Raw genomic sequence first — 19,074 nt, 5'->3', positions numbered from 1 at the left:
GAGAGAGGAGGGGATGGGGAGCTTTTGGTATGCGCTTCGCCGTGAGCTGCCTTCTCTCTCTGCTAAGCCGGGAGGTGCAGGCGGAGCCGGCTGTGGCGCGCCGTGGGATGCTTGGGAGAGGGTGGGATGCAGAGGGAGTGGGGGACCGCAGGAGAGGAGGGGAGAGGGGGGCGTGTGCTTGCCTGGAAGGGGCATTTCTTCCCTCACACGCACGCTGCTGCCTACCCTGCTGAAGCAGTTAAGCGGGGGAGAGCAGCAGCCGGGCTGGCAGATTCCTGCCCTGTGATATGCCAGCCACAGGGTGACGCAAGGGCTGGAAGGCTCCAACTAACAAGCCATTTTCACCTGCGTAATAAGCGCTAGTGGAGACACAGCGGCGGCGGCAGCGGCTCCGAGTCCCCGCAGCCGGCCAGACCCCAGCGCGGCCGCAGCCACCAGCCAGCCCCCGGCGGTCACCGCAGCTGTTTTGGTGGCTCCTGCTGCAGCCTAAGAGCCGGAGACCAGCGGCCGCCTTGCAGGCAGCATGTCAGCCCCGCCGGACCCCCAGGACCTGCTGCTGGCGGGCACTGGGGTGCACTGGGCTGCGGACGGGGCGGAGCAGTATGCCGCTGGGGCTCAGCTGCGGGATGGAGATGGGGCTCAGCAGCGGGAACAGCTGGTTTTCGGCTCGGCCAGGGAACACCCGCCCGTTGCCATGGCGACTGCATCCCCAGGTAAAAGGCGAGGGGTACCCAGGGATGCTCAACAAAGGGACCCTGGCGGAAGCATCTCTTGGTTGTCTTGTTGCCATCCCTATCCCGGTTCTTCTCCCGGACTGGCTGCTTGGAAACATTGCTGACGAGTTAGTGAGTGCATGAAAGAAAAGAGACAACAAGGAGCAATTGCGGCCTTTGCAAATAACCATTCTTGCCGATGTGGGGGAGGGAGGATGCAATACCCAGCCAAGTTCCCTCAAGCTCTTTGCTGTTTGGTAGGCACAGTGACATCTAGATTCCAGTTCAGTGTTGGACCTGGCTTGATGGGGCTCTGTCCTCATTCGTCATGCACATCTGGAGTGACAGATCTCAAAGTAGTGACTTCAGCTATTCCCCATGCACCTGGAATCCCTGCATGGTCCCTGATGTTATTTCAATGTGTAGCTTTTAATGAAGTGCCTGTTCTGGAGTGTATGTGTGTTTTCTGCATGCTTTTGAGACACATCCATTTAATCCTGGGCTTTTTAGTTGCTCTGTTTTTCCTTCTTTAGTGGTTTTTTTTTTAGGTGTATTTGACTTAAGGTGCATTCAATTTAGCTGGAGTTTGCAGGTTCATTGATTTTCAGTTTACTTTTGGGATGTATTTGATTTCCTTTGGTTTAGGGATCCTTTCTTTAGATAACAGCATGTGTATCTCTATTAGTGAGGTTTCAGCTTCCAGTAGCTCCTGATAGAAATGTTTGGGGGGGAAATGACTCTGTTTCCTCCTTGATAACACTTCCTTACTTTCTTTCCTACTATCACCCATCAAAGAACCCAGAAAACCAAATCTCCCAGCCCTAGTGAAGCTGGTGGATCCCATCTAGATTCCTTTTTGCTGGAAAGTAGAGGTTTCTGCTCTACAGCCTGACACTATTAAACTTGTCTTGAGTAAGTTGAGGGTCAGGGCTTGGGATGGGAGTCAGTCTCCATTATGCAATAGCTGCAGGAGCATTAGGAACTGCGTTTTTGGGCTGAGTCCTTTCTAATCCCCTCCAGTCAATCAGCACGAAGAGGAGCTGGCCAGAAACAACACAGTCTGCAGGCCTATGAGTATTATTGCACTGATTCCCATCTGTATGGTTTTTTCAGGGTCTGAGTGTACATCTCTGTGCTCTCAACATGGATGTTTCCCTGGTGCTTTTCTGCTTGCTTGATGCTGCCGAGTTCAGTAGTAAAATGGGCTCTAACACCCATTGGCTGATGTGGGCAATGTTTTGCTGTTTTGTAGCTTTGGGCAGGCAGCTAATCTGCTGATGTGCTGCTGCTCATTTGCTGATCTGGGTGGTAGGTTGTGAATTGGGACTTTTTGCTGGAGAGGCAGGCAGATGGTTTGTAATGTGAGGCTGTGTTAAGTGAAGAGGGGCAGGAATGGGGTCTCCATGTCAGGTTGCCCGAACCGTGCCTAAACATGAAGAGATGGGAAAGGATCCTGCCAGCTTTGGGTTTTCATTGATGGATAAAAATATGGCCATGCTGAATCTTAGTGTAGAAAACAAAGAGGGGTGGTCTTTTAAATTGTGCAAATTCCCTTTAAGGGGAATGGCTGTGATACTGCTTATGTTCAATGAAGGCTTCTTCAGGCTTAGCCTTGTCTGTAGATTCAAGCTTCGAGAATGCAGAGTAGACAGAAATAAACAAAAGAATAACAAGAAAGAAAGAAGAAAGAAAATTAGAAAGGAAAGAAGAAAGGAAAGGAAAAAAAAAAGAAGAAAGACTAGGGAAAAGAGAAGCAAAATATTTTCTGGCTTTTGGAATCCTCTGCAAAGGGGCTTCAGACTTTGCTTGCAGCACAAGAGGTTCTGCCTCAATACAAGGGGGAACTTCTTTACTGTAAGGGTTACAGAGCACTGGCACAGGCTCCCCAGGGAGGTTGTGGGGTCTCCTTCTCAGGAGACTTTCAAGGCCTGTCTGGATGTGTTCCTCTGTGATCTGCGTTAGATAGTATTGTCCTGCTCTGGCAGGGGGGTTGGACTGGATGATCTCCTTGGGTCCCTTCCAACCCCTAACATCCTGTGAGCCTGTGATCCTGTGATGACATATTTGCATGTGTGGAACTGTGGCCAGGAGGGGATAAAGTAAGCAGCACACATTTCCTTGGTGTTTGCTAGCTGCAGATTGACAGACTGCCAAAATAGTGATGTCACAATGAGTAGCAATGTCTTTAAACATTTCCCATTTTGCTCTCCCTGTTTGTTAAGGTGACTGTTAGGTAGCTGTGTGTGTGTCAGGCTGGCCATGACAGCCAGCACAGCATCCCGGGTAGTGCAGTCCTGTGTGCACTGTCTCCTTTTCTGTTCATGGCAGCTGCACTTGCATTGCTGTTTATCATTACCTAGAGAGCTATGGCTCCTGCTCCCTTCAGGGGGGCAGCAAATCATAGAATCATAGAATCATAGAATCACAGAATCAGAAGGGACCACAAGGATCATATAGTTCCACCCCACCCTGCCATGGGCAGGGACACCCTACCCTAGATTATGGAATCAAGCAGGTTGGAAGAGACCTCCAAGATCATCCAGCCCAACCTAGCACCCAGCCCTGTCCATTTAACCAGACCATGGCACTAAGTGCCTCAGACAGGCTTTGCTTCAACATCTCCAGGGTCAGTGATTCCACCACCTCCCTGGGCAGCCCATTCCAATGCCAATCACTCTCTCTGACAACAACTTCCTCCTAACGTCCAGCCCAGACCTCCCCTGGCAAAACTTGAGACTGGGTCCTCTCATTCTGTTGCTGGGTGCCTGGAAGAAGAGACCAACCCCACCTGGCTACAGCCTCCCTTCAGGCTGGCCAGAGCCTGGTCTGGTCTGATATTTTTTCCTGCTCTTTCTGTGTGACTAAATATTCTTAAGCTGCTGATTAAGAGGTCTGTCATATTGCTGAATGTCTAAAGCTGTCAGTTATTTCAGAAAACTCTTTAATTCTCCTGCTCAGAAAGGAATTCCTGCATGTTCCTAAGCTATAGGGATGAATCCAGCAGGAGTTGCCTAGCTCCAGTAACTTCCAATATTGCCATGAGCTTGCAGTGTTCTTTATAGAACCAGGGGCACTTTAAACAGGCAAGAATGCTTGCAAACAGGAGTGAAATGGACACTACATTTTCCAGGTAGTTTCCTAACACAAAGAATCATAGAATAAGCCAGGTTGGAAGAGACCTCCAACATCATCCAGTCCAACCTAGCACCCAGCCCAGTCCAGTTAACCAGACTATGGCACTAAGTGCCTCAGCCAGGCTTTGCTTCAACACCTCCAGGGTCAGTGACTCCACCACCTCCCTGGGCAGCCCATTCCAATGCCAATCACTCTCTCTGGCAACAACTTCCTCCTAGCATCCAGCCTAGACCTCCCCTGGCACAACTTGAGACTCTATCCCCTTGTTCTATTGCTGGTCTTCCTCCAAACCTCTCAAACCACTCCATACCTCCTCCATACCTCTCGAATCACTCTTTGTTGAAAACCATGGTTATGCTCTTTGAAGCAAGAGTAGTGTTTGGAGACTGAGAGATTGTCCCAGCATGAAAATAACTGAGAATAAATGGTGGGAATTTATCACAAGTTGTACAGAAGTTTTCTTATGCAGCCTAAAAATTTGCAGTCTTGCCCTGAACTTGGCTTTTGTTTTAAGTTTGAAAACTAGCCAGAGATTGTTGAAAGGTTCAGGAATATTTTCAAGCTGGCCATGGGCCAGGCTTTGAGCCAAAACTGGCTTTGTGTCAATGCCTTGTGAGTGGTTTCTGAATGATGAAAAGCAATGGGTTTCATTCCTTAGTTCTTTGGATCAACCAAAATCAGCAATGATTGGGACTGCAGAAAAGAATTCCCACGAGGAGCAAAGAGCTGAGAGATTTCTCAGGCAAAGTTAGGGCAATAAAGAGCTGCAGGTCCTACATCTGCAACAGTGAAGATTGACTCCAGTAGCTTCTGGGCAGGAACAAAGCTGCTTCTTATGCTTTCATACTTAGCCTCTGATTATTTTGTGCAGAAAACATTTCTCTGCCTCAGATTGAGATTTTCTTTCCCAAACACTGATTTGGTTCAGAGTGAGAGGAGCCTTCAGACAGTGCTTGCAAGGACTGAAGACTGAGGCAGTCCTGAAAGGCTGCTGAGCAGTTGCATGTTGGTGAAGAGAGCCCCATGTCACCCAACACACCATCTGGTCACAGATTCTGTTATTTATTTTTGTACATCAACAGTGATTAAAATTCCTTCAAGAGAATTAATTCCAAAAATACTACCCAGGCTACTAGGCATTCCCCAGGGTAAATACACCTTGAGTACTGCCTCCACTTCTGGGCCCCTCAATTCAAGAGAGATGTTGAGGTGATGGAATGTGTCCAGAGAAGGGCAACAAGGCTAATGAAAGGCCTGGAGCACAGCCCTGTGAGGAGAGGCTGGGAAAGTTTAGGGTTGTTTAGCCTGGAGAAGAGGAGGCTCAGGGCAGAGCTCATTGCTGTCTACAACTCCCTGAAGGGAGGCTGTAGCCAGGTGGGGTTGGGCTCTTCTGCCAGGCAAGCAGCACTAGAACAAGGGGACACAGTCTCAGGTTGTGCCAGGGGGAGGTCTAGGCTGGATGTTAGGAGGAAGTTGTTGTCAGAGAGAGTGATTGGCATTGGAATGGGCTGCCCAGGGAGGTGGTCCAGTCTCTGTGCCTGGAGGTGTTGAAGCCAAGCCTGGCTGAGGCACTTAGTGCCATGGTCTGGTTGACTGGCTAGGGCTGGGTGCTAGGTTGGCCTGGATGATCTTGGAGGTCTCTTCCAACCTGGTTGATTCTATGCTTGATTCTAAAAGGGCTTCCTCCAGGGAATGGAGGCAAAATGTGAGAATGGACAGCACCTCCCATTGCAGACATCCTTGGGGGGAGGGGGAAGTGAAGGGGAAAAGGGCAGGAGCTTGTACACGTGGTGATTCCTGTGCTAAGGTGTTGGAAGTTGTATGCACAACTTGTGCAGCATTGATGGATATCTGGCCAGCCTGAGCTAGGCTGGGGTGTCCCTGGCCATGGCAGGGGGGTTGGAACTAGCTGATCCTTGTGGTCCCTTCCAACCCTGACTGATTCTATGATTCTGTATCTGTAGGGTGAGGTACAGCCAGCAGTGGTGTGTCCCTGCATCCATGTAAGTGGGATTAAGAGACCTGCTGGCAAGCCCTGCCTAGTGGTACTCATACCAGGGTGCTCTTTGCCTTCAGACTGGCAACAGCAGTCAGGATATCTTTGGCAATTCTGGCCTACTTCTATCTGTCTCCAAAGACAGGTCACAGGTAGGGTCCAGCTGCACAAAGCAGAAGCGGTCAGAGCCAGAGGAGATTGCATTAGTCATAGAATCATAGAATCAGCCAGGTTGAAAGAGACCTCCAACATCATCCAGTCCAACCTGGCACCCAGCCCTGTCTGATCAACTAGACCATGGCACTAAGTGCCTCAGCCAGGCTTTGCTTCAACACCTACAGGGACAGTGACTCCACCACCTCCCTGGGCAGCCCATTCCAATGCCAATCACTCTCTCTGACAACAACTTCCTCCTAACATCCAGCCTAGACCTCCCCCAGCACAACTTGAGACTCTGTCCCCTTCTGTTGCTGCTTGCCTGGCAGAAGAGCCCAACCCCACCTGGCTACAGCCTCCCTTGAGGTAGTTGTAGACAGCAATTAAGTCTGCCCCGAGCCTCCTCTTCTCCAGGCTAGACAACTCCAGCTCCCTCAGCCCCTCCTCATGGAGTTTGTGTTCCTATGAGTTACTGGCAGCTTTAGACCTCAGCACAAAAGAGCTTTTTACTGGTTTTCAGGCAGCTTGAGAGCTCTGTGGTTGACCTCAGTGGAGAGAAGTGGGTATGAACATGACCCTCTGCACTGATGGGATTTGGCACTGATGCCTTTCGAAGACATCAGGGCAAAATCAAATGCATCAGGTTCCCCTAAGCAACTGGATCAGCTGCTCTCTGAGGTCTACCCACCCCTTTCCAAGTATTGCTTTATCAAGATTGCCCCTCCTTAATCATCCATGGCAATGTAATGCTCAAGGCCACATCCAATGTGAAGGCCAAGAGCCAAAACCTGGTTTTTCAAAATGGAGTAGAAGGAATCATGGAATCATAGAAACATAGAATCAGTCAGGGTTGGAAGGGACCACAAGGATCAGCCAGTTCCAACCCCCCTGACATGGCCAGGGTGAACAGCTTGGTCACAGCCTCATCCAGCCTGGCCAGCCTGGCCCCCAGGGATGGGGCCTCAACCATCTCCCTGGGCAACCCAGTCCAGCCTCTCACCACTCTCAGGCTCAACAACTTCCTCCTCACCTCCAGTCTCAATCTCCCCATCTCCAGCTTTGCTCCATTCCCCCCAGTCCTGTCACTTCCTGACAGCATAAAAAGTCCCTCTCCAGCCTTTTTGTAGGCCCCCTTCTGATACCAGAAGGCCACAAGAAGGTCACCTGGGAGCCTCCTCTTCTGCATCCTGAGCAGCCCCAACTCTTTCAGTCTGTGCTCATAGCAGAGCTGCTGCAGCCTCTCAGCATCCTCATGTCCCTTCTCTGGACACACTCCAGCATCTCCACATCCCTCTTGTAATGGGGGCTCCAGAACTGGATGCAGTACTCCAGGTAGGGTCTCAGCAGAACAGAGCAGAGAGGGAGAATCACCTCCCTGGCCCTGCTGGCCACACTTCTGCTGCTGCAGCCCAGGCTCTGCTTGGCTTTCTGGGCTGCAAGTGCACACTGCTGGCTCCTGTTGAGCTTCTCCTCCAGCAGCACCCCTAAGTCCCTCTCCTCAGGGCTGCTCTCCAGCCTGGCACTGCCCAGTCAGGATTTGTGCTTAGGATTGCCTCGGCCCTGATGCAGGCTCTTGCACTTGTTTTTTGTAGGTGGATTCACTGAGCTATGCAAATGCTACAGAGGAATCTAAGCAGCTGTTTGGAAATATGTTCTTGAATGCTTGACAATCTTACTCAGGTTTAACCAACTAAGGGCTGATTTAGTCTCACTTTGGAAGAGTGTATCTAATCTTGCCAATTCTGTTAGTGACATTTTAGTCCTTCCTGATTTAGAGAGATTTTTTTCCCTGCTCCTTGTATTAGTCCCTCTGACATACTGGTGAGTGAAGCTGTTGAATATCACTTGGTGAAGATTCCCCACATTCTCTCTGATTTCACAGCATCAGAGAATCATAGAATCAACCAGGTTGGAAGAGACCTCCAAGATCATCCAGTCCAACTTATCATTCCAATGCCAATCACTATCTCTGACAACAACTTCCTCCTAACATGCAGCCTAGACCTCCCCAGGACAACTTGTGGCTGTATCCCCTTGTTCTCTTGGTGCTTGCCTGGCAGAAGAGCCCAACCCCACCTGGCTACAACTACCTTTCAGGTGGTTGTAGACAGCAATGAGGTCTGCCCTGAGCCTCCTCTTCTGCAGGCTGCACACCCCCAGCTCCCTCAGCCTCTCCTCACAGGGCTTTGTTGCCCTTCTCTGGACACCTTCCAGTATCTCAACCTCTCTCTTGAACTGAGGAGCCCAGAACTGGACACAGCACTCAAGCTGTGGCCTGATTTTGTGAGTGTGATCAGATTTTGCAGAGAGGAGCAGAAACTCAGTGGATTTCTTCTTGGATCCTTCTGTTGCTGTAACTTTCATGGAGCCTGACAAAGTGGCCATTTCATCACAGCCCACAATCAGTCATCTAAAAAAATCTTGTTGAAATACCATCCTTAATTCTCACTTAGGTAAAGTAGTAGCAATGACTCCTATTGGGCTTCCTCTACCAAGCACTCTGCATCTGGGGGTCAAAAGTCCTATTGGAGGTGCACAAACCCTCCTGATTTAAAATCCTTTCTGCAGGCTAGTTGCCAGCTCCATACAGATCAAATTGCAGCTCTCTTTGCTCTGTTCCCCACAGGGATGCAGTTAGCTCCATCCTCTTCATGGCTGTAAATGGGTTGAGGAAGAGGATCACAAGCTCACAGGATGTTAGGGGTTGGAAGCAACCCAAGGAGATCATCGAGTCCAACCCCTCCTCCAGAGCAGGACCACACAATCTAGCACAGATCACTGTGGAGGATGAGGAAGATGAAAGAGCAGAGTAGTACCAGGAAGGGTGACTCACCTGCCTTATTTTAGTCTTCATCACTCAGGAATTAAATGTTTTATTTATAGGCATGGAACTGAGGAGGAGAGGTTGTGGAGGAGAGGAGTACTGTGGAGGGGGAAGGCTATGGATGTCCCATTTGTGGCAAGCATTGGGTTTTGCACATTGCAGTGTTTCGTAGAATCATAGAATCAGTCAGGGTTAGAGGGGACCACAAGGATCAACTAGTTCCAACCCCCCTGCCATGCCCAGGGACACACTACCCTAGAGCAGGCTGGCCACAGCCTCATCCAGCCTGGCCTGAAACACCTCCAGCCATGGGGCCTCAACCACCTCCCTGGGCAACCCATTCCAGCCTCTCACCACTCTCATGCTCAACAACTTCCTCCTCACACACAGTCTGAATCTCCCCACCTCCAGCTTTGCTCCATTCCTCCTAGTGCTGTTGCTCCCTGACAGCCTCAAAAGTCCCCCCCCAGCTTTTTTGGAGGCCCCTTCAGACCCTGGAAGGCCACAAGAATGTCATCTGGGAGCCTCCTCTTCTCCAGACTGAACAGCCCCAACACTTTCAGCCTGTCCTCACAGCAGAGCTGCTGCAGACCTCTGAGCATCCTTGTGGCCCTTCTCTGGACACACTCCAGCATCTCCACATCCTTCTTGTAATAGGGCCTCCAGAACTGGATGCAGTACTCCAGGTGGGGTCTCAGCAGGAATGACCTCCTGGGCTGTGATGGTTCTCTATATCTCACTGCAAAAAGGGTCCTGGGGGGCACATCTGCCTCCTCTTTTTTCTACAGCTCTCATTGGCTCTCCTTGCCACTTGGGCACACTGCTGGATCATGAGATACAAGCTGGGGTCGGAGTGGCTGGAGAGCAGCCAAACAGAGAGGGATCTGGGGGTGCTGATTGATACCCACCTGAACATGAGCCAGCAGTGTGCCCAGGTGGCCAAGAGAGACAGTGGCATCCTGGCCTGCATCAGGAATGGTGTGGTCAGCAGGAGCAGGGAGGTCATTCTGCCCCTGTACTCTGCACTGGTTAGACCACACCTTGAGTGCTGTGTTCAGTTCTGGGCCCCCCAGTTTAGGAGGGACATTGAGATGCTTGAGTGTGTCCAGAGAAGAGCGACGAGGCTGGGGAGAGGCCTTGAGCACAGCCCTACGAGGAGAGGCTGAGGGAGCTGGGATTGGTTAGCCTGGAGAAGAGGAGGCTCAGGGGTGACCTTATTGCTGTCTACAGCTACCTGAGGGGAGGTTGTGGCCAGGAGGAGGTTGCTCTCTTCTCTCAGGTGGCCAGCACCAGAACGAGAGGACATAGCCTCAGGCTGCACCAGGGGAGATTTAGGCTGGAGGTGAGGAGAAAGTTCTTCACTGAGAGAGTCATTGGGCACTGGAATGGGCTGCCCGGGGAGGTGGTGGAGTCGCCGTCCCTGGGGCTGTTCAAGGCAGGATTGGACGTGGCACTTGGTGCCATGGTCTGGCCTTGAGCTCTGTGGTAAAGGGTTGGACTTGATGATCTGTGAGGTCTCTTCCAATCCTAATAATACTGTGATACTGTGATACTGTGATGTTGAGCTACTCTACCAGCACCCCCAAGTCCTTCTCCTTAGGGCTGCTCTCAGCCACTCTGTCCCCAGCCTGTAGCTCTGCTTGGGGTTGTTGTGGCCAAAGTGCAGAACCCTGCACTTGGCCTTGTTCAATCTCATCCCATTGGCCTCTGCCCACCCATCCAGCCTGGCAAAGTCTCTCTGCAGGGCACTCCTATCCTCCAAGATTGTTGTCATCTTCAAACCTACTGATGCTGTGCTCAATCCCCTGCTCCAGATCATCAATGAAGGTGTTAAACAGGACCCTTAGTCCTGCTTAGGACTAATGTTTGGCTTTACTTTAGGCTCAGAGACCTGATTTGGTCCTAAGACCTACTTACTTTGTGCTCATTTGTTTTAGCTCAAAGTTCCTGAAATAGCCTAGGAGTTGTGCTGCAGCTCCGCATCATCAACAGGGATTGGAGTTTTTAAATGGGTGACAGCTTAGGAACCTACCTCACTTTTCCCCCTGAGTAGTCAGTACCTCTAAAATGGGCCAAGCATGCACTAAGCCTTCTTCATATTTAATGTAGCATTTATGTACTTGTGTCTGTTTTTCATGTTGGATTCTCTTACTGCCAGGTCAGAGCTGCTTATGAAATTCTGGGAAAGGGGGTGGGGGTTGGTTTGTTTATTGTTGGGTTTTAACCCAGAAGAATATAAGGCCATCACATAGCAATCCATGCTGCAAGTAATGAAGTGATTATTTGTCATTAGATTTCTACTTCAAGGAGAGTAAATCTGCTGCTGCTGTAGGCTTGGCAGGACTCAGGAACACACCTCACTTTTCATGTTCTTGGGTTTTAAGACACTTATGATTTCACATATTCATAGAATCAAGCAGGTTGGAAGAAGCCTCCAACATCATCCAGTCCAACCTAGCACCCAGCCCTGTCCAATCAACTAGGCCATGGCACTAAGTGCCTCAGCCAGGCTTTGCTTCAACATCTCCTGGGACAGCGACTCCACTACAGCCTCCCTGGGCAGCCCATTCCAATGCCAATCACTCTCCCTGCCAACAACTTCCTCCTAGCATCCAGCCTAGACCTCCCCCAGCACAACTTGAGACTGTGTCCCCTTGTTCTGTTGCTGCTTGCCTGGCAGAAGAGACCAACCCCACCTGGCTACAAGCCTATGAGTGCAGCAGACATCAGCACTGTCTCCTTTTCACAGCCTAGCATCTAATGCTTCTCACTGTAACATTCCAGCTAGGCTCAAACTAGCACAATCCCCAACATCTCCTTGCTGTCCTGGATGTGGTGCTGCAGTGGGGCCTTTGTACAGGTGGGAATGCAGCGTGGGAGGATGTTCACTGCAGAACAAGGGTGACTCTGCAGACCTGCATTGAGTCAGCTCGAGGCTTTACAGTGCTGTTCAGGACATGAATTACATCTTATTTGTCAGTAGTGCTGGATTTAGTAACTGCAGCTGATTTGTTGTTGATAGACTTCAAGACACTGAAGGGCTTCTTAACTGCAGCCAGTAATGAACCACATGTACAGGGCAGGCTGGAAACCTCCCTGCTCCCAGCTCCTGCTTATGTTGTGCTGCCCTGGTCTCCAAGGTTTTCTACTGTGCAAATATCACTCTGTGTCTTGAATGCCCACGTGGCTGCCTTTCAATGAGCCCTTGGATGGCTGAGGACAAGGTTGCTTAGCCTGGAGAAGAGGAGGCTCAGGGCTGATCTCATTGCTGTCTACAACTACCTGAAGGGAGGCTGCAGCCAGGTGGGGTTGGTCTCTTCTGCCAGGCAACCAGCAACGGAACAAGGGGACACAGTCAAGAGAGATGCTGAGATGCTGGAATGTGTCCAGAGAATGGAAACAAAGCTGTTGAGGGGCCTGGAGCACAGCCCTGTGAGGAGAGGCTGAGGGAGCTGAGGGTGTGCAGCCTGCAGAAGAGGAGGCTCAGGGCAGAGCTCATTGCTGTCTACAATTACCTGAAGGGAGGCTGTAGCCAGGTGGGGTTGGTCTGTTCTGCCAGGCAAGCAGCAAGAGAACAAGGGGACAGAGTCTCAAGTTGTGGTGGGGGAGGTCTAGGCTGGATGTTAGGAGGAAGTTGTTGGCAGAGAGAGTGATTGGCATTGGAATGGGCTGCCCAGGGAGGTGGTGGAGTTGCTATGCCTGGAGGTGTTGAGGCAAAGCCTGGCTGAGGCACTTAGTGCCATGGTCTGGTTGACTGGCTAGGGCTGGGTGCTAGGTTGGACTGGATGAGCTTGGAGGTCTCTTCCAACCTGTTTGATTCTATGATTCTGTGATTTCAAGCCACAAATGCAGCCTGTTTCTCCATTGAAGAACTTTGCTATTCACAGGCCTAATCACACACCTCCTACCTCCAACTTAAAGGTAGCAAGGCTGATCCAGAGAGGATGCTTATGCCCAGCAAAAGCAGAATTATGCATGCCAGGGATGTGGGGAGTTCGTCACTCCACGTAGGTCCTGACATGCACATAGCCACCAGAGAAGCTATGCTTGGAAATGCTTTTAATCCCAAGATCATTGGTAGGCCAAAGGAGTAGTTCTTGAGGAAAGCCTAGAAGTTGCCTGAAGTGTGCCACCACTGGTCAAACAAGACAAGGGGACACAGTCTCAGGTTGTGCCAAGGGAGGTCTAGGCTGGATGTTAGGAGGAAGTTGTTGTCAGAGAGAGTGATTGGCATTGGAATGGGCTGCCCAGGGAGGTGGTGGAGTCTCTATGCCTGGAGGTGTTGAAGCAAAGCCTGGCTGAGGCACTTAGTGCCATGGTCTGGTTGACTGGCTAGGGCTGTGTGCTAGGTTGGCCTGGATGATATTGGAGGTCTCTTCCAACCTGTTTGATTCTATGATTCTATGATTCTAAAAGTTCACCTGCATTTGGGTCAGCTGTGTCCCTTTTCCCATGCCAGGAGCACAGAATGAGGCCACAGCCAGGGCAGGAGGTGCTGGGGAGCAGAATATCTCATCTCTACCCTGATCTGCTGAGCAGCATCCCCATGTACTCTGTGGGAGGCTGCATTAAAGTTTCACAGGTACCACCTCTCCACCAACTACTGCTGTGTGGCATCACCTGAATTCAATTAAGTCTTAATTAGGTCTTTCCCTTCATGTCCTTAATTTAGAGGCAAAAGAGAGGCACTTGCTGCTCATGTGGGTAGGACATGTTTAGCATTCTGGGATGTTTTCATTCCTGTTGACATCAGAAATGAAGTACAGTGCAGCATGCTGCAAATTAAATGTGCACTGCCACTGAACTTGAGGCTTAATTGTTCTGTGTGCAGGTAGAGCTGTAGGAGATGAGCAGTGGTCATAGCTTACTGCAGGCTGAGTGGAGGAGTCGAAAGGGAAATCACACAATCATAGAATCAGTCCTATGCTTTTACTTTGCTCCTGCAAAACAGCACTTCTCAGACCTTCTCCCTGCAAGGACCTAGTGCTGTTTCTCTGGAACATCAGCCATAACTGCACAAATAGACAGGTCTAGGGGGAGTGGAGCAAAGCTGGAGGTGGGGAGATTCAGACTGGATGTGAGGAGGAAGTTTCTCCCCATGAGAGTGGTGAGAGCTTGGAATGGGTTGCCCAGTGAGGCTTGGAATGGGTTTTCCAGTGAGGTGGCTGATTACTGTAAGTACTACTTTTCTTCAGGAATCATAGAATCAGTCAGGGATGGAAGGGAGCACGAGTATCAGCCAGTTCCAACCCCCCTGCCATGGGCAGGGACACCCTACCCTAGAGGAGGCTGCCCACAGCCTCATCCAGCCTGGCCTTAAACACCTCCAGCCATGGGGCCTCAACCACCTCCCTTGGGCAACCCATTCCAGCCTCTCACCATTCTTATGTTCAACAACTTCCTCCTCACCTCCAGTCTGAAATCTCCCCACCTCCAGCTTTGCTCCATTCCCCCCAGTCCTGTCACTCCCTGACAGCCTAAAAAGTCCCTCCCCAGCTTTTTTGGAGGCCCCCTTCAGATGCTGGCAGGCCACAAGAAGGTCACCTGGGAGCCTCATCTTTTGCAGCCTGAACAGCCCCAACTCTTTCAGTCTGTCCTCATAGCAGAGCTGCTGCAGCCCTCTCAGCATCCTCCTGAACCTTTTCTGGACACTCTCCAGCCCCTCCACATCCCTCTTGCAATGGGGGCTCCAGAACTGGATGCAGTAGTCCAGGTGGGGTCTCAGCAGAGCAGAGTCGAAGGGGAGAATCACCTCCCTGGCCCTGCTGGCCACACCTCTCCTGCTGCAGCCCAGGCTCTGCTTGGCTTTCTGGGCTGCAAGTGCACACTGCTGGCTCCTGTTGAACAGCTTACTGTCATAGCTCACTGCAGACTGACTGGAGGAGCCAAAAGGGAAGTGTCTTCTCCTACTCTTTATAAATATGATAGCAATGTGTATCTCAGTTTTACTCACCAGTGTTTCATCTGCTGGTTAGTGGCAGCATGTACTATGTTTGCCAGTCTGCTGGGTTTCTTTCCTTTTTAGTACAAAGGTTTGTATCTTTGGTAAATATCATTGACCAAATTGATGCTCTAAACTGCAGGATTGCTGTGCACTAAACTTTAATTGAGTCAGTTGCCTTTGATGTGGGGCTGACCTAAAGCTGGAGCTGATTCTTCTCTTTTGCAGCTTCTGCAGTTCTTTTAAAAAGCCATAATGCAGCATTTATCCTGTTGCAGTTCTCTCTACTGCTCTAGCAATAGGATCACTGTTGTTGAATATTGAATTGATTTATCAGAACCTCCTGCTTATCTTGAATGTCTGTGCATATAATCTGTGGTTCCCAAGCCATAATGATTTTGTGTGAAAGGTGTTGGACCCAAAGGCAAATCTCTGAGATGTTCTGTGAGGGTCAGAAGAATCACAGAATCATAGAATTAACCATGTTGGAAGAGACCTCCAAGCTCATCCAGTCCAACCTAGCACCCAGCCCTGTCCAATCAACTAGATCATGGCACTAAGTGCCCCAGCCAGGCTTGGCTTCAACACCTCCAGGCACAGAGACTCCAACACCTCCCTGGGCAGCCCATTCCAATGCCAATCGCTCTCTCTGCCAACAACTTCCTCCTAACATCCAGCCTAGACCTTCCTTGGCACAACTTGAGACTGTGTCCCCATCTTCTGTTGCTGTTTGCCTGGCAGAAGAGGCCAATCCCACCTGGCTACAGCCTCCCTTCAGGGCACAGAGTCTCAAGTTGTGCCAGGGGAGGTCTAGGCTGGATGTTAGAAGGAAGTTGTTGGCAGAGAGAGCGATTGCCATTGGAATGGGCTGCCCAGGGAGGTGGTGGAGTCTCTGTGCCTGGAGGTGTTGAAGCAAAGCCTGCTGAGGCACTTAGTGCCATGGTCTGGTTGACTGCACAGGGCTTAGGTGCTAGGTTGGACTGGATGATCTTGGAGGTCTCTTCCAATCTGGCTCATTCTATGATTCAAGGGACTTCATTTTCACCAGTGAGAGAGAAGCAAGGTCCCAGTCCTGCTGAGTGTATTAAATGAGTGCTAACAATTGCTACTTGCTAGCACACCAACTCTCAGTGTAATGGCTGTTAGCAAGCTGAGAGTAATGTTATGTTGATGTTGCTGCTTTTCAGACAGCAACAGCAAAGAACAAGTCACAAATGCAGAGCTGAAATGAATTCTAGGGACTGTGGTGGGTTGTGTTTTCCCTGACATCAGCTGGAAGTGGAGCTCTTGCAGAAGAAATTCTGTCCTGGGGGGAAATTTCATCTAATTTTCAATTTTCTTTTCATCTCAAATCAAGAGGTAACAGAAAAGCTTTTTATGGAAGGGAAAGCTCCACAAGGAAAATGTTTGGGAACGTTGAAACACCTTGCTGCAGCAAAGCTGGCCATGGCAGTAGAGACACCAGGGAACACCTGCTGTTCCCTCTCTGCTGTTCAGCTTGAAGGGTAAATTCCTTTGCAAAACAACTATGGACACTTTCCAGTACCTCAACATCTCTCTTGAATTGAGGAGCCCAGAACTGGACACGGCACTCAAGGTGTGGCCTGAGCAGTGTTGAGTACAGGGACAGAATAACCTCCCTTGTCCTGCTGGCCACACTGCTCCTGATGCAGGCCAGAAGGAAATCTCAGAGGAGTCAGCCTCCTCTGAACACATTGCTTAATGAAACAAAGGAGTTGGGGCTGTTGAGTCTGGAGAAGAGGAGGCTGAGAGGTGACCTTCTTGTGGCCTTCCAGTATCTGAAGAGGGCCTCCAAAAAAAGCTGAGGAGGGACTTTTTAGGCTGTCAGAGAGTGACAGGACTGGGGGGAATGGAGCAAAGCTGGAGGTGGGGAGATTCAGAGTGGAGGTGAGGAGGAAGTTGTTGATCATGAGAGTGGTGAGAGGCTGGAATGGGTTGCCCAGGGAGGTGGTTGAGGCTCCATAGCTGGAGGTGTTTAAGGCCAGGCTGGATGGGGCTCTGGGCAGGGTGTCCCTGGCCGTGGCAAGGGGGCTGGGCTGGAACTGGCTGATCCTTGTGGTCCCTTCCAACCCTGACTGATTCTATGATTCTGTGTATAATCTCCTGGAATATTTGGTAGATCTGCCAGGCCACGAAGATGGCATTTGTAATATTTGTCTATCCTCATTTATTTTTACATGGTTGTCCATCCCTTAACATCCAAACTCTGTTCAAAAGCTGCCTGAGGAGAGAGGGATGGACAAAGACTGAGAAGAAAATAGATCATTTCCAGTAGGAGATTTCATGGTTTAGGCTTGTGCTAGTTTGGGCCTAGGTGGGATATTTTGGTGAGAAGAATTAGATGCTAGGCTGTGAAAAGGAAACAGTGGTGGTGTCTGCTGCACTCATAGGCTTGCTGAGATGGACAAGAACAAGAACTCAAACATAGATAACAGAGTCTCTCTCTGGGCTTTGGGCTGCACTTACCTCTCTAACTTGCTGCCTGACTAATCCTTCTGCTTCCTGACCCCCCTGGCCAACCCTCCAAACTCACCTTGAACGTAAGGCAAAGTCTAGTGTGGGAGGAAGGTGGAAGGGTGTTTGGGAGCCCCTCCTGGAGACTGGTTTCTGGGAGGGCTGCTGTGTTTCTGTATTACTTTTTAACTGTTATATTTCTGTCTATAGCTGAATGTATTTACTCCCTTCGATAGGACAAGGAGCAGTGGGTGGAAGTTGCAGCACAGGAGGTTCCATCTCAACACAAGGGGGAACTTCTTTACTGTAAGGGTCCCAGAGCACTGGAATAGGCTTCCCAGAGTGGCTGTGGACTGTCCTTCTCTGGAGCCTTTCAAGGCCTGACTGGCTGTGTTCCTCTGTGGTCAGTGTTAGATAGCATTGTCCTGCTCTGGCAGGGGAGTTGAACTCAATGATCCCTGGGTCCCTTCCAACCCCTGAAATTCTGTGATCCTGTGATCTGTGATCCTGTATTGTAAATAACACAAACCCTATGAGGAGAGGCTGAGGGAGCTGAGCTTGTTTAGCCTGGAAAAGAGAAGGCTCAGGGGTGACCTCATTGCTGTCTACAACTACCTGAAGGGAGGCTGTAGCCAGGTGGGGTTGGTCTCTTCTGCCAGGCAACCAGCAATAGAACAAGGGGACACAGTCTCAAGCTGTGCCAAGGGAGGTCTAGGCTGGATGTTGTTAGGAAGTTGTTGTCAGAGAGAGTGATTGGCATTGGAATGGGCTGCCCAGGGAGGTGGTGGAGTCACCATCCCTGTAGGTGTTGAAGCAAAGCCTGTCTGAGGCACTTAGTGCCATGGTCTGGTTGACTGAATAGGGCTGGGTGCTAGGCTGGGATAGGTTGGACTGGATGATGTTGGAGGTCTCTTCCGACCTGGTTGATTCTGTGATTCTATGATTCTGTATTGTGCTAAGCTGTAAATATAGCTTCACTCTTTCAATTTCCAGCTTGGCTGAGTCTAGTCTGGGTGATTTTACTTAAGTGTGTGCGTGGGGGGAACACCCAAACCATCACAGGGCTTCTTCCCCCCACCCCCACCCTTGTTCTCCTCTGTTGCTTTTTAATGCATCGTTCTTGTAACCTACTTTACCTCGAGCATCTAGCATGCTAGATGTTTTGCAGATGAATCATACTGTGCACTGCACTTCTGCATATCTGCTGTGCAAGTACATTGTCAGCTTGTGTTTGATAACCTACCAGCAAACAAGGTTTGTTTGTTGTTGGGTTGGTTTTTTTTTTGCAGGAAGCTTGGGATACCAGCATTGTTCTGTGAGGGAGAATAATGCAACCACTGTTAATAAATCAGCCTGAGTCCAAGGATGTTTCACCACTCTCACTGCCTCCTTGATTAGATTTATCCTCAGAGGTATAAATTAAAGAGGAAAATATATAAGCTGGCAAGCTTTCCAGCATCATCTTTTTGAAAGTGTGAGCTCAGTGCTTTGCTGAGGTTCCTCGGTGGAGGAATGCTAATGGCGATGCTGAGGATGTGCTCTGATTGCACCCTGTAGAGTAGAGAGATGCACAGAATAGCTTCATCTCTTTTCTCTTTGTCATCAAGATAATTTCTAATGTGATCTGTGCAGGATGAATCTTGAGCTGTTTCTACACACTTCTGTGAGCTGGTCCCAGAGGTGCAGGTTCCTTCACTCCCTTTTCTACTACTTGTTCTTTCAGTCTGGCAGCAGCATAACATATGTGATAAGTTTTCCCATCTCAGCCTGCACATAATTGCCTGCAGCTGTTAGCAGTGTGTGGACAGGGTCCTGCTGCTGTATTGGCCTGAGG

The 19,074-nt window shown here is 50.1% G+C and overlaps 1 protein-coding gene across 1 annotated transcript in view; it reads left to right on the top strand.

The window, feature by feature from the left end:
• The first annotated feature begins 328 nt into the window (after nucleotides 1–328).
• RTN1 (reticulon 1) overlaps nucleotides 329–19,074 on the top strand; it is a 162,666-nt gene continuing 143,920 nt past the window's right edge. Inside the window, exon 1 of the mRNA XM_064153149.1 lies at nucleotides 329–713. Coding sequence (XP_064009219.1) covers nucleotides 524–713 — 190 coding nt within the window. The 5' untranslated portion in view covers nucleotides 329–523. The remainder of the gene's footprint in view (nucleotides 714–19,074) is intronic.

This window comes from Pogoniulus pusillus, chromosome 1 (assembly GCF_015220805.1).
Source record: "Pogoniulus pusillus isolate bPogPus1 chromosome 1, bPogPus1.pri, whole genome shotgun sequence".
Classification (NCBI taxonomy): Eukaryota; Metazoa; Chordata; class Aves; order Piciformes; family Lybiidae; genus Pogoniulus; species Pogoniulus pusillus.
The sequence above is the reverse complement of the archived record's forward strand: the minus strand, read 5'-3'. Positions and strand labels throughout refer to the sequence as shown.